This window comes from Monodon monoceros, unplaced genomic scaffold (assembly GCF_005190385.1).
Source record: "Monodon monoceros isolate NGI ecotype Baffin Bay Population unplaced genomic scaffold, NGI_Narwhal_1 Super_Scaffold_21, whole genome shotgun sequence".
In the NCBI taxonomy this organism is placed as follows: domain Eukaryota; kingdom Metazoa; phylum Chordata; class Mammalia; order Artiodactyla; family Monodontidae; genus Monodon; species Monodon monoceros.
This window is the reverse complement of record NW_021703778.1, coordinates 171,427,379-171,450,362: the sequence shown is the minus strand read 5'-3', so window position 1 is coordinate 171,450,362 and position 22,984 is coordinate 171,427,379. Positions and strand designations below refer to the sequence as shown.

The 22,984-nt window shown below is 51.1% G+C and overlaps 1 protein-coding gene across 1 annotated transcript; it reads right to left on the bottom strand.

Annotated features, from left to right (window-relative positions):
- Positions 1-3,273: 3,273 nt before the first annotated feature.
- Positions 3,274-20,031, bottom strand: ZNF839 (zinc finger protein 839). The gene is given in 9 exon segments (XM_029237945.1): positions 3,274-4,275; positions 4,278-4,982; positions 5,784-5,913; positions 6,070-6,210; positions 8,176-8,316; positions 9,012-9,104; positions 11,223-11,456; positions 13,931-14,815; positions 19,705-20,031. Coding segments are annotated over 9 exon segments (2,778 nt in total). The 5' UTR covers positions 20,014-20,031; the 3' UTR covers positions 3,274-4,135.
- Between the last annotated feature and the right edge of the window lie 2,953 nt (positions 20,032-22,984).

Genomic DNA, 22,984 nt, shown 5'->3' with positions numbered 1-22,984 from the left:
ACTAAGTGATCTTGTTTTTGTAAATTAGGTGTATTTTACATAGATTACATTTATTTAGAAAATCCCTGGTTTAATATTTTTGCGTATTGTTTAAACTGTGGGACCGTATTAGTTTTGTAATCACAACTAATCTTTAAAGTACCATAGAGTCACTGAGCAAAGACCAGCATCATGGAAATGAAAACTGGCTACCAAAAAATTACCCCTATTTTTGTACTGAGGCTGTGACAGGCCAAGTGAAGTGTCTTCCATGTCATTCTCCGGGCATAAATCCTATAGTTTGGCAATATTTACAACCAGATATCCGGGGTCAGTCCTGCCATTGCTCCCCAGAAACAGAAATCTAAGAAACTTCGTGCTGTGTGATACAGGATGTAGCCTCATGAAACTGAACTTCTAGCATCCCAGGCAAAGAAAGAAAATATTCCCAAAATAAAAGACTTTATATATCATGGGAATGTATTTTGAGCGAAAGGATATCTCACTGCGTAAGTTGGCATAGCCAAAGCATTTAAAGGCAACATGTCTTAGAATTTCTCTTTCCTTTGCAGTATTTATTAAAATCTAACCATCAGAAAAGCATCCTGTCAGATGTCCTGCAGTCTGGAAACCGCCTGGTCAGCATTCGGCAAAAGTGGCACCCTGCCTCCTGCTTCCTGCGGCTTAGACAGCAGGCTGCAGTCCTGAGCCAGACAGGCAGGACGGGGCCCTCCGAGGCACGAGGTCAGTTTTGTGTTTGGGGTGGGGTGTGGTTACTTAAAGAACAAATGCTCTTCAGAGGAGACCCTGAAGAATTTCTAGCCCTTTCTAGGACATTTCCTGTGTTCGTGATGCCTCGTCCTCGGACACCCAGGTTGCCCAGAAGAACTAATGGAAACGATCAATGCTGCTGGTGCCAAAACCCCACCTCTGTGCAGTAGCACTGAATTGAATCTCGGAGACAGAGTTTGGGGTGAAGAAGAAAAGAATAGCTTTATTGCTTTGCCAGGCAAAGGGGGCCACAGCGGGCGAATGCCCTCAAAACTGTGTGTCCCAACCTGGGGTGGGGTTGCTGATAAGGATAGAGTGTGTGCAGGGCCCTCGTTCCTTCAGTCCAAATATCTGGCATCATCGAACTGTGGCCTCTCTGGAGTAAAGAGTGCTTCATCAGGTAGTCAGCGTCTTCTATTTGTTGGGGGTTTTAGTTCTGCAGAAGAGCTCAAAGGTATTGTTCTGTGTATCCCTTGAGGAGGAACCAGGACCCTGCCCTAAGGCTGCACTATTGTTTCTTGACTACTCCTCTTGTCTCTGCATCCCCTCCGTTCCCTGATTAGCGGCTGTTTGAACCTGCCCTTTGGAACTCAGGGAAGGCCATGGAAGCTGAGTGAAACCAATCTCCTACAAACAAGAAATGGGTGACATGGAAGGACTTGTGCCCAGGAGTCCCACAGGGTCCTGCTCCGTTTCACTGCAAAGGACAAACAAGTGAATGAGCCAGGTGTCCAGTGGCATTAGCCCAGGGGTCCCTCACACAGCGGAAGAGGCATCAGATTGATGGAAGAGCTCTCGGCTGTTGAGTTTGCTGAGTTCCAGAGTCATTACACAACTATAGGAAAATTTCTATCTGAAAGGAACAATGAAGCCATTGGAGAACCCATATTGGACTTCTAAGCATAGTGGATTGATCACCAGATATCTCCTCTGCCTCTGGGAATCTTGCGAAATAGACAGTAAAGAAATATTAACAGGTAGAATCCACAAAAACAGAACTGGGTTGGGGAAGCAGTTCAAGATGAATTCACGATAAGTACATTTAATGAAAACTAAAAAACAAATTCCCTCTCTCTCTCTTTCCAGGAAACACAAAAGCTTAGACAAACCATGAAAGTAATCACAAGGTACCGAACACAGCACAGCTGTGAACAGTGATAATGTGACTTCTGTTGATCAACCACTCACGCTATTCACCAAATATTCCCAGACTCCTGCCTTCCCGGCCCATGGAAAGCCTGCACTTCAGTGCCCTTGGGCTTGGGTGGGACCATGTGGCCACTGAAGTGCCTCTCGTGGTGGGTCTAACCTCTCCCGAAGCTCTCTCCCTCTGGTGGCGCCACCAGCAGTGCTTGAGATGTGGCTGCCCCTGCTGGGTCCCCCACCGACCTCTGAGTGACATGACTTGTGAGCAGGAGACACACACCCCTTTGTTGTTTCGAGCTGCTGAGGTTTATCAGAGCTGCTACTACCACCTCTCCAGACTGACCTGAGGCAATTTTAACCACTCTAGGGGGAGGCGTTTGGCTGGTCCTCCTTTGGTGTTGATTCTCTGCTTCATTTAAGTGTTACCTGGCTATGGCTACCAGTTTAGGAGGAGGTTTCAGAGCCTTTTTTGCAGCAAGGTGTGGCCAAGGACCAATGAGATGTGAGCAGAGGCCTTGTGTGCATCTCCCAGATCGTGACCCTCACAGGCTCCTCTCTCCGAGGGATGGAGCAGACACACGGGGCAGCGAGCCTTCTGAGACCTCTGGGAAGAGGGCCACCCTAGGTGCGGAAGCGACCTCGGTCTGGACCACCTCTGGAGCAGAGCCACTCAACTCCCTGAATGCCCACCGGCTCACATTTTTACTTGAGAGGTGCCATGCTCTGGATATGTCCCCCCAGGTTCGTGTGTTGAAGTCCTAACCCCCACGCCCCAGCCCCCCAGGACTGGACCCCCAGTGGTTTCGCGCGGCTCTGGGTTCCCGAGAAGTGCCCGAGTCCACAGGATGTGCTGAAACCAAGCGGGGCCCTGTGGGGCTTCCGGGCATGGAGGCCTTCTTGTCCCCCGTTTCTTGTAGGCAAGACTCCAGCCTCCAAGACCTCCCCTGAGTGCCAAAGGGCAGGTTCGAACAGCTGCTAATCAAGGGAGGAGCGGCCAAGGCTAGGAGGCGAGATCACAGGGACCCGAGAAGCTCAGCAAGGCCTCGAGAAGCTCATCAAGGCTAGGAGGCCCGCGCCTGAGACCGCGGCCACTCATCTTGTCAGCAACCCCGCCCTTGGGAGGTATTGTTATAAAGCTCCTTATCAGATCCTCCCGGGCTGGGACACATAGTTTTTCCAAGGCAGGAGCCCACTGTGTCCCCCTCTGTCTGGCAGAGTAATAAAGCTGTCCTTTTCTACTTCACCCAAAACTCTGTCTCTGAGATTCGATTGGGCACCAGTGTGCAGAGAAGCTGAGCTCTCGGCATCAGTGCCGCGGCCTGACCCTCGAGCCCGACTCTCCTGAGCAGCTGTGGTTTACTCATTCCATCCTGCAGGGATGCCCACCCTTCCGTTCCTGTTTGACCCGCTTTGATATCAAGTTAGAGGACAGGAAGACGCCCCCAGTCACTTGAGAGGGCTGTAGGCAATGTGGCCCCCGAAGAATAAAGCCCGCCCCTCCACAGCGGGCCTGACGGGAGCACAGCACCAGGGGGTGCAGCCCACAACCCACAGCTCCGCCTGCCCAGGGCCTCTGCTGACAGTCTCTGCCAGTGGGGGCAGAGGACAGCTGTGCCCTCTTGATGCTGTCGTCTGCGTGTGGGCAAATGGCCCTCCCTTTCTCTCCCTGTAATAGAGCCAAGGAAAACATTCCAAAAAAAGAGAGATCTTGATAAGTGACTTTACACGTGGGACATCAAAGGACTGGGGGTCCCATCCCTATGCCTCACTTTCCTCATCCATAAAGTGTCAGTAGAAACAACTTTCTTTCCTACTTCCCAATAAAATGCTGCCCAGATGGCAAGCTTACGTATTTATTTTTTTATTGAGCCCAAAAGAAGCTTCTAGTATGGACCAAGTCTGGTGAAAGAGCAGCATATCACCGAAGAGAAAGGGGGCGTAGTTTTTTGGAACTGGGGAGCAGGGGAGATTCAAGAAACAGTGTAGTGGTATTAACTGCAATAGTGATCAAAAGCTCCTAGGAGTTAGATGTATCGGGAATTTGTTATCAGGTAACGTATCTGCCATTATTACAATGAGAAAGGTGTAGGAAAAGGGAGACAGTTGGGTAGAAAGACATTATTCTTTATAAATAAAATGTTCACTTGTATCAGTATTCACATTAGAAAAATAAACATTCCTTGAAGTAGACGTCCAGGTAAAATACATACAAATCTAGGACTGCGGTTCTGGCTCCATTTCACTGAGAGGGCTCCGTCTCCATGGTTTCCAGAGGACCCCCTTCCGAGGGGCCCGGCTGCAGGGCAGGCCCCTCTGTGTCGGTCACTATGACAACGTCCCCCTCCCCAGACACTACGGAGCCTGGGTGGGACGAGACGCGCCATCAGGAGTCGGGATAAATACCTGCTCCTGTCGCTGGGGCGGCAACGTGGGGCCCCCACTGGCAGTTTCGAAAGCCAGGGCTTCCCTGACAGCAGTGATGCCCTCCAGCTCCCTCCGGTCAGCGTGTGTCTCGGTCCCACAGGGCGACTGGTCCAAGTCCCCCGCGTGGCCTGTGAGGCCCCCTTCAGGACCCAGAAATCCACCCCGGCTGGGTTGAGGCCCCGGCTCGGACGTGGTGCCGTAGGCATAGCCGGCTGGCATGACGTCCACGGACCATGCCTTCTCCTGCGGCGGGGCCGCGGCCTCCAGAAGCAGGACCTCGCCGGGGCCGGACCGCAGGCTGCTCAGGTGGGAGCCGCGCACCTCGCGAAGGCTTCCCGCCTCTGCATTTCCAGGCCGGCCAGGCAGCAGGGCCATCGAGGTGCCGCAGAGAGCCCGGCTTCCCTGGCCGTCCCCAGCATCCTGTTCTGGCGAGTGTTCCTGGGCCAGAGACCCTGGTTCTCCTAACTGAGTATAAACCCCCAGCCCACGGGCTTCTCGAAACAAGAGAGCAGGGTCTGCAGACCCACTCCCGGTGGCTGAGCCAGCAAATGCTTTCAGCTGCTGGCCCGCCTGTGCTGTGCTGCCGTCGAGCTCAGAAACGGGCATCGTGGGACTTTCTTCAGGTAGGTGAGACGCGCCCCCATTTACTCCAGGGGCAAAACCTAAACAGTTGGGAGAAACAGACAATCCTGTGTGTACTGCTATGGCCGGTCACTGTACTCACTACGCAAAACCAGCTAGTCCAAAGTCATTTTCCTGCCCAAAGATGAAAACATAAACCCTCCTTGTTACTTGGTAGCTTCCAAGAATGGATGAAATTAAAAGAGGAAACGCAGACTAGTTAGGGGAGAGGAGCTGTGTTCCAAGCAGGTGCCAGAGGGTTTTCATGGTTCTCAATGAATAAATCTGCCCTCCCCTCCGGAAGAATTAAGTAATAAGTTCTAGAAGGGAGAATGCCTCTTTAAATTAGAGACTTTAGGATCAGGCGAGGTATCAGGCGGCCCTGATAAGATTTTAGAAAGTTATATAACCATTCTCAGCATGCCTGCCGTACGTTAGAGCTGTCTCATTGATCAGTTCTGGTGAAATAAAGCCGGAACACGTCCCATTTTCGAACGTTAACCCTCAGCTGGCACTTAGAGCCAAGTCTCACGAAAGCCAAGCCGTGGACTTGGTGTGTCCTTGGGACCTGTCCCTGGTCTCAGGTCTGCCTAACTTCTTGGGACCCCCGCCAGGTACAACCGACTCAGTACCACGAGGCAGGTCTTCGTTTCAAGAAAGGACCCAAGAAAACCCCAAAGACCCCAAGACTCATGGGGAATAAACATGGAACCACAGAACACTGGGAGGTTGGGGTAAAACTCTTGAGAAACCAGAGGGTTCTCTGAGATGTGGCCATAGGGGCACCCACCCGAGCAGCAGGCCTCTGAGCCCCAGGGTGCACCCCGCAAAGAGTCTTTTACCCGCACTGGCAGCTGGGGCACAAGAGGCCAGCCTCTGCAGGCCTCCACTGTCGGCAGAATACTCTGTGGTGTCCTGGGGCACAGTTTCTCTTCTGGTCCTTTTCACCGAAGCCAGCCTGTCCTCTGCGGTCTAGGAAGAGAAGATGCAACCAGCTAAGACTAGGGAGAAACAGGCCACCTTGCACCTTTTCTTCCTGGAAAACAGTGTTGTGAGTTGAAGAGATCCAACCCCAATAGTGCAATGTGGAGCAGACAGTAGCCGGGCGCCCCTCACGGCCACGCCCACCTCATTCTCCCTCTTCTGCGGGCCAGCACCCTCCAGGTCCTCCGGGTCGTCCTCTCGGCTGTTGCACTTGGGAGGAGTGCAGTCCGTGTGTATTTCTTTTTTCCTCAGGAATTCTTCTGTGATTCCTAAGGACTCGGCAACCTGAGCAGAAAGGGGCCCACAGAGACGCTCCACTCAAAACACAAGATTCGGAATCATGTCAACACTTAAGAACAAAGGGCTGAGTTTAAATCTATGAAGTCCCTTTGTACAGCAAGGTGCCACCTAAACAGTGGGGAAAATGAAGATAAATTGTCGTCACAAGCTTCATCATGTTAGTCTGACACCATGGTAACTTTCTTGCCCATTATTCCTCCTTTTCTGAATTCTCACTGGTATCTTCAGAAAGATAATCCTGCCTATTCTGGGACCAGATCTCCTTTCCCAGTTGATGGAAAAGATGTGGGTTTGAGAGCCAGAGCTGGACCCCAGCACCTCTGCTCAGAACCTGGGTGACCTTGGCAGCCACCTACCTGCTAAGTCTCCTTATCTTATGAGGGAGACCACAGTTGCCCTGAAGGGACTTTGTAAAGATTAGGTTAGACTCCCTATGCAAAACCTACGTAAAGCACTGGATGTTAAGGTAATAACCAACAGCCATCATCACTGATACCTGGACAGCATAAAGAGAACACCACAGAGCAGGCAAGGGGTGGGGAAGGAAGGAAGGGTAGCAGGTCAAGGTTAAGCTAGAGAACGGGGGTCGGCAAGCTTAGTGCCCAACAACCTGACAGTGTCCCCTACCAACAGAGCCACTGTGTTCGCTCCAAAGAGGCTGCGTCACATCCCGAACTGCCCACAAAGGGTCCCAGTGAGCATGCACAGCGTTCGTGCACGTCCTGTCTGCTCCGTAACAGGATGGTACCCACACCGGCTTAACCCACAGTTTATAAACAGGTAGGTGACCACTGCCAACTGGGGCATCTATGGGAGGCCTAGCAAAGAATCCATTGCATTTTAAAAATATATGATTTAAGAAAATAAAACACAAGAGTTTATTAGGTTATATTAAATATTGAATTTGTATAAAACTAATGATCATGGTCAAAAAAACCCCAAAAAACAAAACCCAAAAAACCCATGTATTATATTACACTGTAGATTAAGACTTCTTGCTACAGAAGCAACTAACTGCTCTGTACTGAGAAAACACTCACCTTTCCAATCACAGACAGGCAGCTCCATCGTCAGTGTGATCACGTTAGGAGCAGTCAAAGTCACCATGGCCTAAGCAGTCTTCATCGTTGTGTGAGTGACCTTTTAGTAAACCTGACACCACTTATTCACCTTCTGACCTACTTACTTACGTACCTGTATTCACTAGCTGGTTGTATTTCTTAGATCCCGCATATAATTGATGCTATACCGCATTTGTCTTCCTCTGACTTACCTCCCTCAGCATAATGCCCTCCAAGCCCATCCGTGTTGTTCAACAGTCTGGCGAAACCAGACTATTACAGCCCCGGCACGTGAGAGCCGGAAAAGCCCGTGAGCTCAGTGCTGCCCTTTGGCAGAGGGGTGGAGGGTGCAGGGACTTGCCGGGAGTCAGTGAGCTGCTCGGTGGAGGCGCAGACCTGAGTCTCCGTGCTGGACACAGTGAGAGGCCCCTGGGTGACCTGACCACGGGCCACACTCTGCCCAGAAAAGGGTTTGATCCGAGACAAGTAAATCCTCATCAGTTCATGACATATTTTGTCAAGGACCCAATATAGCTAAAGGCAATGACACTGAAATGAGAATTCTGTCGACACAACCGCAAAAAATAACTACTGGTCCCTGTGTAACTCAGCCCTTTGCAAACACCTACACACTGAAGAAAGACACAGTCTATTCACTGTGATCATTGGTGAGTGGGAGGATTATGGGTGTTTGCATTTATCTGCATTTCCGAATTTTCTGATAAAAGCATGTATCGCTTTTATATTAAGAAAAAAACCCTGCACTTGACAGTAGAAAAAGCTAGAAGAAGCTGACTGGGAAGATGTCACTACAAAAATAAATATCCTCCTTTTTAATGGACAGCCTTCTTTTGGCTATAAGAGCGAGTCTCTCTTGTGAGCTTGTTACCTTACTGTTGTTTATTTCCAGAGAACAGGGACCAGAGCTATGGAGGTAATCTTGACACATTTTCTTAACCATTTTATGCAACTCTTCAAATTCCTTGTACACAGCTGGGAAGAAAGGTTTTGCTAGATGACCTTTTTCAACCTTAGTGAAGATAAAGATGACAAAAAAAATGTTTAAACCCAAGGCAATGAAATGGAAAATACAGAGAGAAATCTGAAAGAGGGAAGGACTCAAGTTCCTCAGCCCTCAGCAGCCATGAACACAGGCACTGCCTTCGCTCCCCAGCGAGAGCCTATGTGTGCCCAGCATTGTGCTCGGCAGGGCACCAGAATGGGCCTGGGAGAAGCAGCCCAGGAAACAAACCACCCCAGATGAGGGCCACAAGAGGATGGTGGCCAGGGGAGCGGTATGGGAAGGCAGAAAGGCCCTGAGGACGAAAACGGGCACATTCCAGGGCCTGCAGGCCAGGGAGGGCCAGGCCTCTGCTCCTTGGGGCGCCTCCAGGGAGCGTGGGTGCCGGCGGTGAGGCCGCATCTCAGAGCGGGCTCATCGGGGACAGAGCTGCAGTGGAGGAGGCTGGCAGGTGGGTGGGAGCCAGGAGAAAGGTGACTGTCGCTCCTCCCCACAAAGTGAAAACAGTCACGGGTCCACGAGCGGCCTGCCTGAGAGCCGTGTGCTGGGCATCCGGGCAGGACCGGCAGGCTCACTTTAGCTCTGTCCTGGGGGAGGGAGAGGATTTCCACAGGCCTGGCTCCTTCTAAGTAAATATGAAGGACGCCTTTCTAAATAACTTCAAATCATCCCCTCAATCACTTAGAAACACTAAGGAGACTCACCTTCATCAGAAGAAATTCAGACACGGTCACGACCTGAGCCAGCAGAGGCAGAGCCAACTCCACTAGATCCTCCCGGTCACACTGGTGGAGAAACTACCAGAAGAAAGCGTTTGACATCTTTGACAGTATGGAAAGAATTTCCCAGCAGCCAACGAGTTGTTGTAGCAAAGAACACAGAAGGCAGAAAGTTCCCTAAATTCTCAGTGATTACGCGCCTCTCAACTGTAAACGTTCTGCCTTGTTAAGTATCGCACTTGCTCACCCGCTGACAAAGCCCCGTGGTCAACGGTGGGTTCAGAGTCTGGCTCCCGTGCGACAGCACTGAACGAGCGGTGGGCGCCAGGCCCTGGAGAAGGACACAGCGGTGGGGAAATGTGCTTCCTGCTCTCCAGGGCTCACCAACTAGTGCCCGAGACGAAAATGCAAGCAAATCCCGGGGCAGCCCGCCGCCAGGAGACCACCACTAAAGCACACGTACAGGCAGGACAGACGAGGAGGGGGGGAGGGGGGGAGAGGATGCAGGGAGGGCACCATCCTCAGTCCTCAGGATGGGGGAGGGGTGAGTGAAGGGGGAAAAGAGGAGTCATGGGTGCCTCTGGGCACCCAGCTGAGCACCCAGGCAGACCCCTGATAATAGGGGGTGGGGCAGGAAGCCAGACTGTGGGCTCCGGCAGGATGTGGAGGGCTCTACAGGACAGCAGGTGGGGATGCCTGAAATCAGCTCTGAAGCTCCGGAGCGGTCTGGACAGAAGTACAGGCGTGAGAGTCAGCAGACGGAAGGTAGTTTGAGAAAGCAGGAGGATGAGTGAGATCACCCAGGGAGGCAAGAATGTCAGGGCGAAACCGACAAGTCCTAGAAACAGTCATACAAGGCTCAGGGAGGTCACGGGCTCAGGGCTTAGGAAGGGCCATCAGTTGGGAGCTGCAAACTGGCAGGGGTTCCGAGGAAGCCACAGATGGTCATAAAACAGTCAAAAAGCAAAAGGAAAACCTTTTCATTTGCAAGATAAAAATGTCTAATCGTGACTTTCAAGAGCCCTTAGAGCAAAACGACCAGCTGGTTTCCAGCACTCAGGAGGCGTGAGAAGGTGGGCGTGTGGGGCATGGCCCCTCTGCGGCCTGGCCCACGTCCGGACGTCCAGGACGCGCATCACAGCAGCAGAGAGGGCACCTCCTCAGTTCCCCGCTTCCCAGCCACGCGCACCTGGCCGTGCTGCCACTGACTGCTCTGGCCGCCACCTCTCCCCTTGCACAGCGTCCCCGCCCAGCCAGGACAGGGCCCGTTACTGGACGGACACCCAGTTCCTGTATAAATGAATGCCCGTTTCTGGGGAGACTCCCATCTGTAAGATCAAGAGCGGTGCTGTTCGGAGCAGTCCTTGACTCTCAGTATGAAAGGTGTGGCACTGCGAGTCAAGGTGACGTGTTAGGGTCACCTCACTGGTCTCAGATCCAAATTCTGGATCCGCCACCGACCTGCGGGGTGACCGGGTACAAGTTAACAGCCCCTGTGAGGTTCAGGTTTCTCACCTAAGTGGAGCTACTATGGTCAGGGACTCAGTGAAACGAGGCACAGCAGCTGTGCCGCTGCGGTGCCTGCGGGAAGCCCGTGGTCGGGGCTGGGAGGCGGGGCTGCTGACAGCAAACCACTCTTTCTGGGGCCAGTTGTCTCACTAACTTATCTCGTGCTCTCTCTTGCTGTTTTTCACTTCTTTTCTTTAAGATACTCATCCAGCCATTAGCAGGCAAATAAATACATCCTAGTCAAAGACAATTCGGGTAAGTTTGGGTTTCCGCTTTTCTAAGCCAATCCAACTAAATTCGATAAACTTACTTTCAAGGGGGTGGAATGGAGATTCTAGAGTTCAAAACCTGAAACATGCTTTTATACCTTGAAACTTTTTACAAAAAAATAGAAAACCATTTCCGTTGTTTTCTAAACTGCTTCCATGAAAACACGGCTTATAATAATTCTAAAACTGAAAAAGGCAAGCAGCTCTATGTTTAAGGCCCTCTGGTCATTTCAAACAGGTACACCTAGGAGTCATTTCAGATAATGCTGTCTTTGAATTTATTACACACTTCATCTAATTACACATCAGGTGACCTAAACTGGGTATTTTACTTCTAAATCCAGAAACCTAATAGTGAACTGCCACGTACCATGCCAGAGACACAGGTTTCGAGAACAGGGTTCTAAGAGCGACGCACCTCCAGGAGCCTGGCTCTGCTCCTTGCCGGGCCCTGTACACACGCTGCCCCAACGCCCACCTGCGGGCCAACTGCTCCACTCTGCTCCAGGACGGCTGCGCTGGGCTCTGGGAGGGCCACGGAGTAGCCGCTTCTTCTACGTCCGGGGTGTCTCTCTGATCCCAAAAGGGCTGAAAAACTTCCATTTTTTGGTTCAGACACCAGCGCCTCTTCAACGTCTACGGACTGACCATTCTAGATAGGGTTGCACACCCAAACAAAAATAAAATAATCATGCTTTATACACCATGATGAAAACCTTAAAGCAGAAAAATGTCAAGTCAAAAGCAAGGAACTTGCTAAATTCTTCTTCTTTGCATAATTAAAACACATTAACTATAATCAATGCATCTTACAGGTAAACCAAGTATCCCTTTAAGACACCAGACGAATACTACCCTGCAGGTCAGGGCTGACAAACCCTAACCCTGGGGTGTTGCCCAAAATGAAACAAAAGACTTTTCTGATGTCACTACCATCTTAAAAATTGACCTGAATTTTGTTAATTCATAATTTACCCATGACTTTTAAATTTTTTAAATTATTTTTTATTGGATATATTTCAAATACCATCAAGTTCATCCTTTGGAAATATACAATTAGGTGGATTTTAGGATATTCACAAGGTTGTGTAACCATCACCACTATCTAATCCCAGAGCAGTTTCATCATCCCCCAAAGAAACCCTACACATTATCACACATTCGTCCCTCCCCCCAGACCCAGCAGCCACTAATCTACTTTCTGTCTCCATGGATTTGCACAGCTTTGTGAAAAGAATCGGGATCTAACACTATCTAGCTATTTCCTCATTCTGTGCCAATTCCCTCCTCCTCTGAAAATAGGAATAATACACCTACATCTCCCAGGACTGGTGGAAGGTTAAATACAAGGAAAGGTAGCACAAAGTGTGTCCTCTTAAAGAATTTTCCCTCCAAATCTTCATTAAAATGGAGCCTCAGGAGGAACGCCAGGTCTGCCTGTGGCTTTAAGCACCACGTGGCCATCCACGGCCGACTCAGGAGAGGAGACGAGACATAGTTCTGGTTGGAGGGAGCCGCTCTGGGACCCCACGGCCTCAAAGCCATCTGGAGCAAGGCTAGGTGCCTCAATTCCAGAAGTCAGATATCCAGAAGCTGCTTTTGCTGTGGTGTAAGATTTCATTATTGAAGGAAATGGAAGGTGCCAGCCGGCCTGGTCGTCCAGTTTGTCGGAGGCAGTCCTGGCTGTGCCTGCTGTCCCTTGGAATGATTAATAGTGCCCCTTTCATTCTCAGAATGTCCGGGTTTGGGTGACAAACTACATGGTCATGCTGGTCCTACTACAACTTAAGAAAAGTTAGAGGTCTCTCGAAAGTCGGGCTCTTGCCAGCTGTGAGAGGCGTAGAACCTCCTAACAGAGGCAGCCGGGCCTAGAGTGCAGGCTTTGAGGTCAAAAGACCTGGGTGTAACCCCAGCCTGGACAGAGTCCTAGGCGTGCCTCGACGGGGAGCCCGTCATCCCCTCTGAGCCCCATGCGCCTCGTCTCCAGTAGAGACTCCTGCACCTGCCTTTAGGGCTCTCACAGGATGAGAAAACGTATGAGATGTTCCTGCCCAAAGCAGGCGTGCAATAAACGGTATTACTGTTATTACTATTATTACTGAGGCTGCAAGGTGAGACAATATTTTTGAATCCTAACACAGGGCTGTCCCATGGTTCTACCACTAGGCCTCACTCAGTACAGATCTCCTGGGCCCAGGAGGTGTCTGTTCAGGCCCCAAGGAGCGGATGTGAAAGCGGAAGCAGCCGCCGGCCTCAGCCCTCCCGCAGGAACCCCGTCCGCTGCTGGGAATGAGGTCGCCACGAGCAGGCAAACATGCATTTTCAACAGCTCCCAGGTCCCTAAAGTCACAAACTCCCATCAAGTAGTGACATCAATTCCAACACCGGTTTCTCTATTTAACGTCTGAAAACTACAAATAACGAACAACAGCTAACACAAGTCAAAGGAAAAGGAAGGAAGCTTAAGACAAAGTGGGATGAGGGCGACCACAGAGGCCAGCCACTTGTTAAAGTGATCCACCTGCTGTTTTTTAAATAACTGACCTACTGTACATGGCACACAAATGCTCACCACACATGTTGGGTAAGTTAAAATTTCAGTAAATAAACGTTGACGTGGTGATGCAAACTCATGGTGACTCATATCTGCTTTGTCTGATTGAGTTTCGGAAGGGGCAAAGCAAGGAGAGAACACGGCAAGCAGACGTCTTACTGCGGACGCCCCAGGCAGCAGCCCTGTGGACTGGCGCCCCCCACTTGGACCTTTCCCAGGCCCACAGTCATGTCAGCGTGAGCCGAGAGTGCTTGCGATTAGTTTTACTGACCGGATCTACAGGACCGATGCCTGCGTTCCCATCAGTAAACCGTCGGCACTGGACGGAAGACACACTTCTCCTCGATTATCTGGCAGCAGTGCAGACAATGTAAAGTTAATTTAAGGATGATGGGCAGGGGACTTCCCTGGCGGTCCAGTGGTTAAGGCTCCATGCTGCCAATACAGAGGGCGTGGGTTCGATCCCTGGTCGGGGAACTAAGATCCCACATGCCGTGTGGCGTGGCCAAAAAAAGATTAAAAAAAAAAGGATGGGCAGGAATCAGGACGCTATCACCAGACAGAAACGTTACCTGCAGGCCACCCCATGCTGAGCGGGCCCCTTCCTCACTTAGAAGAGCTGGCGTGGACAGCTCCCGAGATGCCAGGCTGGTGGTCCTGCCCTCCGTGGGGCCCAGGATCATGCTCCCATTGGCTTTCTCAGACAGCAACGTCTCAGGCTCCAGGTGGCCATGGCCTGGATTCAGTTTAAAGTGCCGGGCAAGCCCCCCCCTTCCTATATATGACTTTTCACAGGTCTGACACTTAAAAGTTTTGGGCCTCAGAGAGCAGCTCGATAAATCAAAGAGCACCTGCCTTCCGCTGTGGTCTTCATCTTCCTCCACGCTCAGTTCTGAATAGTCGTCAGAGTCTGAGGGGTGACCACCGGCCAAATCCTCTGTTTTTATGAATTTATAATCTTTAGCTTTATACTTGGGAGGTCGAGATATCCGTCCAGAACGTGTTTTCACTTTTAAAGATTTTTTTAGTTTCTTGGTGCATTTTGTTTGCGAGTTGGAAATAAATAAATTTGCTGGACTGGATGAAACAGATGTTCCTGCTGGCGGGTCAGAGGCTGACAGAGGGGACAACGTGGTGCCTTGTCCACTCAGGGCCTCAGAGGCCAAGACTTTCTTCGCAGGGTCTGGTCGGAGGGCGAGCAGTGGCCTCTGGACGAACACCTGAACAGGAGGTTGAGGTGAGTGACTCAGGAAACGCGGCTGTGGCCCGGTGCTCAGGAGGGGCTGCGCCCTGAGTGGCTGAGAGCTGGCGACGCTGAGCCCCAGCACGCTGCAGTGTCTCCCTAGCGGCTGGCTCGGCCTGGCTGTCTTGGGCTGGATGGTGGCCAGTGCAGGCATCGGCTTTTCCTGACCTTTCGTCTCTCCAGATGTAACCTTGACACAGATGGCTTCCAATTGCTTAAACACAGAAAGAGAAAAGGACTATGCTTATCAACATTTCTACAATTTTACTCTCATCTTAAATCCACTGTTGAGATTTTTTTCTAACTTATACATCTTACGTAGAAAAGAGTCTATATAATGTATCTGTAGTGTTTACAGTGGTGTTTCTCAACCCTTCTGCCCAGTCCACAGTAATCTATTTTACGTCACACCCCTCGTGCTTACAGAAACATTTGCATATATAAACAAAATAGAACGTTCATGCACTTACCATTCCTACATAAAGGCCTTCTGATAGCATCTACTCTACATCACTTTAAAAAAAAATAATACCAGTCAAGATCCACTAATAAGCTCATGAATATCCTTCTTTATAGTTTTACCATATGTGTATTAACTTGGAGTTCTTACTACTCTAAATTGGACTCTTCAATATGTGGCCTCTTTTTTAAAAGTTTTCAGTGAAATTCTGGAAACCAAAAAAGCCATAAAGAACTATGTAATTCAGGTTGCTACCACCTACCTTACAACATGCAACATTACTACCCGGGGAAAGCCCTCTGCTATGCCCCCAACCCGCATGCCTTTTTCTTCACCCTGTCCTGAATCTGCTCTTTACCATTCTCATGCATTCTTTATATTACACTTGTAGATATCCCTAAAGATATGCAGTTCCGTTTTGATGTGTTTTTAAGCTTAGGTAAGTGAATATCATCTCCGGTATCTTGTTGGGGCTTTTTCCTCCCTATCTTGTTTGTGAAATTCATCCATATTGAGGTGTGCAGCTCTCAGGCGTTCATTTGCTCTGCAGCATGAGAACAATGTTCTCCTGTCAGAGGACAGGTGGTCACCAACCCTGCGCTCTCTGGTCTGCTCTGTGCTGTGACGTATGTGTGTGTATACACGTGTGAGTTCCTCCAGGGCACACACCTAGGAGCGGGGCTGCATTTCTTCACCAACTTTTTTTTTTGACATCTAATGAAGTTTTAAATGCATATGCTTTTTTTTTTTTTTTTTTTTGCGATACGCAGGCCTCTCACTGCTGCGGCCTCTCCCGTTGCAGAGCACAGGCTCCGGCCGCACAGGCTCAGCGGCCACGGCTCACGGGCCCAGCCGCTCCACGGCATGTGGGATCCTCCAGGACCGGGGCACGAACCCGCGTCCCGTGCATCAGCAAGCGGACTCTCAACCACTGCGCCATCAGGGAAGCCCCGCATGTGCTTTTTGATCCCCAGCAATCCTGCTTCTTGGATCCCAGAAGAAACACCGGCACAGGCACAAAGATGTATGTCTGGGAGGTTCAAGGCAGCACTGTCTGTAACAGCAAAACACCCACCAAAGGGGAGGGCTGCTGCCAACAAGGTTCCACAAATACTGAGCAGTGACCAGGTGCCCGACACAGCGCTTTACGGAGACTAAATGCTGTCATGGGCTCGGACGAGGGCAGCAAAACAAGGCTCCTGCCCTCACCAAGCAGAAACAATGAGCATCTTTCTCCAGGGAGAAAAGACAGACAAACCTCATCACCCAGAGCGGCTTTCTCAACTGCAGCACAACTGACATTTCGTACCAGTAAGTGTGTCGTGGCAGGTGTGCTGTGCACTGTTGAGCACCATCCCAGCCTCTACCCACCAGATGCCAGTAGCACTCCCCAAGCTGTGACAATCAAAAATGGCTCCAGACAGCGCCAAACGCCCCCCGTGGGGCAAAACTGCCCCCAGTTGAGAACCACCAATTTGGGGTCACCAACAGGCCCTCTTTGGACTCAACCCTCTACCAAGTAGAGGGTCAATAAAAATATCACACAGGACAGAATGGAAACCCTCACTGAAATCAAGCTGGAGTGTATCTGTCTGAGTGCATGTTATACACTTACTACAAACAGCAGAGACAAGTCAACATATTGGTTTTTGAGGAAGGGTACAGAGCTGGTCCTGGGCTACTGTGAATCCAATGACAGCTAGATTTACTTGCACATCTTTTAAGAATCACATTTGTTTCACTTTACTACCAATCACTTCGAATGTGTCTCTAAGCTCTTGGGGTATTACCAGATAATGCCATTAAAGACAGACAGATAGAACGCCCCCACCCCCCCAGGCCAAATCCTATTGTTTTAGAATTACCACAAGTGGCCAAGCTGGTCTAATTCTTTCATCTGCTTTCCAGACCAGTTTACCAAGTGGGTACTATACTTGATACTTTGTTATATGTCTATTTCATTCAACAAAGTTTTACTAAGTATCTCTGGGTGTCAATACACAAACAAAAGTTAAGTCCCAGCCTCACCCTTGGGGAGGGGGTGTTTCCCCTGCCCCACCTCAGTCACCTACAAACTTGCTGACTCAGGATACCCTGCCTCAAAATCTGTACTTTCAAAGCTCCACTGATGATTCTGAAGGCAGACTAGGTTTCCTAAGGAACACCGATAGGAAAGCAACACCAAGGTGCAACAGGTGCAGTAAGAGGGGCAGAACAGTTCAGGCCTGGTAGGCTTCCCAGAAGCGGTGACCTCCGCGGGGGGCCTTGAAAGCTGAGTAGAATTTTTCCCAGATGGAACACCTATTCTAGGTGTAAGGAAAAACGTGTGAATGCAGGGATGCATGAAAAAGGGCACGTTGTGTGGTAGGAAACTGGAAATGTTTCTGTGGGGCAGGAATGGGAAGGATGGGAGGGATAGGGGCTGACCTGTGGGAGTGTGTCCACTTGGTCTGTGCCTTCTAATCCACACCACCCCCGACAGAGAACCACAAGGCCTGGGATCTCCAAAGGCACACCCTGCCCCACCTCCAGCACTGCCTCTCCTCTCCTGTATTTTCAACTTGGACCCACCCTGCAGATCTAGTTCAGATGCCACCTCTTCTGATCCCCTCAGCCAGAAATAACCTCTCCCTTTCTCTCAATGCATTTAGTTCTTTATCGTACCTCTAGCTTTCTGGCCTTGATCAGAAGTTATCCTGAGTCATGTTTTACCTGCCTGGTAACATCATAACCTCCCTAGGGGCAAGGTACACATCTGATTTGTCTTTGTGGCCTCCATGGCACAGCTTGTGGGAGGGGGGGGGGGGGGGGGGAAAGAATATTAGCTGAACAGACTGCAAAATTACATCGTCGTGAATGCAAGTAGAATTTATAGCATTCCAACTAGATTAGCTACCGAACATGACCATGCTACCTAAGTTTGCTTTCATTTTCTGGAATACGTCATTTTTGGACTCTTTCCTAAGCTACCAAACCCAAAAAGCTGTAGCCACATTCAACAGGCCCTGGAGAGTAGCCACACCTAGGGGACCCTGGGCAAAAATCACTCAACCCCTCTGAGCTAGTTCTTCATCTGTAAAACACTGATAAAAGCACTTCTGTGTGGCTGCTGAGAACCAAGCGGCTCAGCACAGTGCCAGGCACGGAGCAGAGGCCAGCAAATGAGCCACTGGCACCCTTCTGACTCCACAGACCTGCTGTGCAGGGCTTATGTGAGAGGCATCTGTTTCAACAGCAGAGTACGAGCTGGAAAGCTCACCCAAGGAGCCAAACCTCCTACAAATAAGGAAACTAAAGCCCAAAGAGGTCGCGTTACCCAAGGTCACACCTCTAAGAAGTATGGCATTTGAGCAGAATCATACTTGTCTTCCCAAACTTTAGTGAGACAACCTTTCCAGTCTTGATGACCAACTGGGTATGACCCTAAACTGTCAAAATCACTCAGTCAAAAACAAAACCGGGGCTTCCCTGGTGGCGCAGTGGTTGAGAGTCCGCCTGCCGATGCAGGGGACGCGGGCTCGTGCCCCGGTCCGGGAAGATCCCACATGCCGCGGAGCGGCTGGGCCCGTGAGCCATGGCCGCTAGGCCTGCGCGTCCGGAGCCTGTGTTCCTAACTGTAGAGGCCACAACAATGAGAGGCCCGCGTACCGCAAAAAAAAAAAAAAAAAAAAACCGTAAGGGAAACCCCGTGAAGATCGCTGATTCTGTTCTCTACCTATTTATTCTAGTGGAAGAAAAATCTATGGCAATTTTGAAGTGAGAAGCATTGTCCTTTACAAGCCCAGTGCTGAAAGGGGATGCTTTTATACGTAATGGGAAGGACCTCAGGCTTCAGGTGCTACACCGGACCCTCTGGGCTCGGAAGACCATGTTCTAGATCCAGCTTCCCTAGCAGCCAAGAGCTGTGTGACGGGAAAATAGCGCCGCTGAGAAGGGATGTTGGCTAGTATACAGAGTGCTTTCACGTGTCTCATTCATTAAGCGAATGTCGGGCACGTGCTGGGCCATTTGTAACTGGGGTTACAAACACAGGCACTGCCACAAGCCCTGCACCAAGTTACTGTAATGTACTTAATTCTGTCCCGAGTCTCGTCCGTGCCACTTGCAGCACCTTCCACATGGAAAATTCTCCTCTTAATGTCCTTCTAACCCATTCTGGTCTCCACTCCGGTGTCAGGCCTAAGGACTGCTCACTCTCCAGCAGCCCCCGTGTCAGGCCCACAACACGCCTCACATCCTTCAGGGCTGTGGTTGACGCTGCGCCTCGGGCAGGGCCCGGAACACCGTGAGTGATCAAGGCGAATGAACGGACGAAGGCCTGCGAGAGGAGCCAGGCGGCACGGAGGAGCCCTGAGCAGGGCTGGGTCCCAGGCAGGGGCCGCCATGGGCACAGGCTCCGAGAGCCCGGAGCGGGGGAGGAGTTGAAAACGCTGGGGCGGTGACAGGTGCGGGTGGCCTGCGGTCCCCATGGAGCTGAGTGTGGGGACGCCCTGAATTGTAACGCGGGCGGACACCGGTCTCTCGGGCTGAGCACCTCTAAGGCCTAAGAGGGGAAGCGCGGGCGCGGGCTCCGGCCTGCCCGCCGCGAGACCTCGTCCTACTCCGGGCCTCAGTTTCCCCGGAGGTCCCTCCCGGCGCCTCACCTGCGGCGGTAGCAGGCGCCGCGGGCGCGGGGGCTCGGCCCCGGGGCCCCGCTGCAGGGCGGCCTGCTGGGCCGCGTCCCGCAGCCGCCGCGCCGCGTCCTGCAGCACGAAGGGCGGCGGCGGCGGCTTTGCGGGTGGCTGCGCCTTCGTCACCTGCTCCAGGACCCGCCGCAGCTGCTCGGGGCCCAGCGGGGCCACGCGCGCGGCGCTGCCTCTCTGGCCTGAGGGAGCCCGGCCGCCGCCGCCGCCGCCGCCGCCGCTGCCGCCATCCTCACTGCCGTCCTCAGCCTCAGGCTCCGCGTCCGCCATAACGGCCGACGCGGGGACTCGAACCCCAGTCACTGAGCTCCGACCGCTCAAATGTGCGTCACCTGGGAAAGGGGGGCAGCTACGAGTGCCCCGCAGGCCAAGACACCTCGGAAGGCGAATGCACCTGACCGAGCAGATCGGTAGGCGGGGCCTGAGCCGGCCCGGCTCTGCCACCGCTTCATCAACAACAGGACCCGGCCGAATTTTCTTATGGCTTGTCGTAGACGTATTTATCGTTCACATATCACCTCCTCCAGGAGCTGTCCGGGAACTCTCAGGCAAAGGTCCTCGAGGTTCCAGAGCCCCGGCCCTAACATCACCCTGGCCAAATGTTCTCAACGTCACGTGAAGACCCTGCCTGGACGTAGACTCCTAGGCCCCACCTCCAGACCTTCCGATTTAATATACCCGAGAGGTGGTCAAAGTGTGAATTTTTTTTTATAAATTTATTTTATTTTATTTATTTAGTTTTGACTGCGTTGGGTCTTCTTTGCTGCACGCAGGCTTTCTCTAGTTGTGGTGTGTGTGGGGGCTATTCTTCGTTGCCGTGCGCGGGCTTCTCATTGCGGTGGCTTCTCTTCAGAGCACGAGCTCTAGGCGCACGGACTTCAGTGGTTGTGGCTCGCGGCCTCAGTAGTTGTGGCGCACGGGCTTAGTTGCTCCGCGGCATGTGGGATCTTCCCGGACCAGAGCTGGAGCCCGTGTCCCCTGCCTTGGCAGGAGGATTCTTAACCACTGCGCCACCAGGGAAGTCCCTCAAAGTGTGCATTTTTAACAAGTGTGCTCCCCAACCCCGAAATTGTTTCCATGCCGGCCCCCTCCTCCCTACCCACTCACCCAGGCGGGGCGCAGCTCGAGGGTGTAGTTTTACTCATTCAGTGTCCAGCGGTGCACGCTCAGCCAATAAATGATGGACGAATATGAATGAATGAACAAACGAGCGAATGAACAGCCCCACCCCTCTTCACATCTCAGTCCGCAGCTCTACCGCCCCCACTTCTTCGGCCCATCCTTTCCCAATCTCCCCTCCTTTTACTCTCCTGATTCCGCGTGTCTTGTAGCCGCTAGTACGTGCACCTGTCTCAAGGGGGCAGTAGAGCCATTGGTCAACAAACACTAAGCGCTTGTTGGGTGAGTCATCATCGCTGCCCTCTGTATACAGTCTAGGCTGGAAGAAGGAAGACAAAACCAGCATTTGCTGTAAGATATGATGAATGCCATGATGCTCATGGTGGGGGCAGCTGGGGGCCAGGCTGGTGTCTGAGAAGTTTCCAGTGAACTTGCTGATCATTTTTCTCTCCACAGGACCACCATCGCATCGTCATCGTAGTCAATACTCTTGCGTTCGCTATGCTCCCTGCAGTGTCTATCATTAGTAGCCTCACTAAGGATTGGCCAAAGGGGAGATTAGATTTGTGGAATTTGTTTCAATTTCTTTCTTTCTTTTTTTTTTTTCCCCTCAATATTTATGTATTTGGCTGCGCCGGGTCTTAGTTGCGGCACTCAGGATCTAGGATCTTTGTTGCAGCGTGCAGGATCTTCCTTGAGGCATGCGGGATCTTTAAGTTGCAGCAAGTGGGATCTATTTCCCCTACCAGGGATCGAACCGGGGGCCCCCTGCATTTGGAGCGCAGAGTCTTAGCCCCTGGACCACCAGGGAAGTCCCTGTTTCAATTTCTTAATCCTTTTGTTTTCTTTCTTTCTGTCTTTCTCTTTTCTTTTCTTCCTTCCTTTCTTTCTTCTTTTTTTTTTTAAACTTTTGAAAGAAAGATCTTTTCATCCTTCCATCCTCAGATGTCAGAAAGATCGTCTCTGATCCCTAAGCCAAGAGCTGCCCCTCATCTAGAACACAGTATCCCATTTATCTTTTTGAGCCTGGAAGGGAGGAAAAACTTTTCCTCTGTCCTCTCAGGTTCAGTCTCTGGGGGAGTGTGAATTAAACTGACAAAAGACAGATTAACAAGAAAAAAGACCATTTTTAATAATGTATTTTTATTCATGTACCTACAGGAATTCACAGAAAAATGTGACTCCAAGAGGCAGTTAGAATGTGGGGCTTATATAGTATTATCTTAACAGGGGAGGGGATGGGTGGAGAGGGCACTTACCCGACAACAAACAACTTAGGAAAGATAAATAGGCTCTTACCTAGAGTAGATGGGAGAAAAGATAGTTTTAAGACAATGCCTGTTTAGGTGATGCCAGCTTCTCCTCTCCAGTGATAAAAGTCAGTCTTGCCTGATTGTTTCCTGGGGATTTATGGCAACTGAATTGCTCTGAGTTCTTTTGGAAGGCTCTACTTTAGGAAGATGAGGCTTCTCAGGAACTCAAATGGCTTCTGCTCAAAATAATTTTTATGCCACAGAGGTGTATTCCGAACCCCTTCAAGCCCTTGTTTAGGAAAGTACGGGCTCTGAGGGCAGCAACCTCGGCTGGCTCCTGCTCTGCAAGGTCCCCGCATCTAACAGGGTGCCTGTAACACACATCCAAGGTGTGAAATGCAACCAGTGTACGGGTGTCTATTCTAGAGGTCAGCAGCCCTAGGTTCTCCTTCTAACTGTTCATAATAACAACGGTCCCATAGCTGGCATTTAATGGGCACTTTTAGTACACACTGAGCACTCGCCAACGGCTTTAAGCCTGTGGTCTGTGGCTTTAAGCCTTGAGCCGTTACAGATTTAAGTCAGAGCTTAAGACCTAGTTGAGAAAAGAATGAATGATCGCCCCCATGGCCCCGTGACAAGCTGAGAACAGCGCCCTCAGGGTCCAGTGGTTAGGACTCGGTGCTCTCGCTGCCGGGCGGGTCTGAGAACTAAGATCGAGCAAGCTGCAGGGCTTGGGAAAAAGAAAAAGAATGAATGATCTAGTAGATGTTCTCACTGGAGATTTTTCAAGCATGGTTGTGAAATGGAGCAGGACTGTATGGTCTTTCCCCGCCATGTCCTCCGCCTGCCTTTTGTCTGTAGAAAAA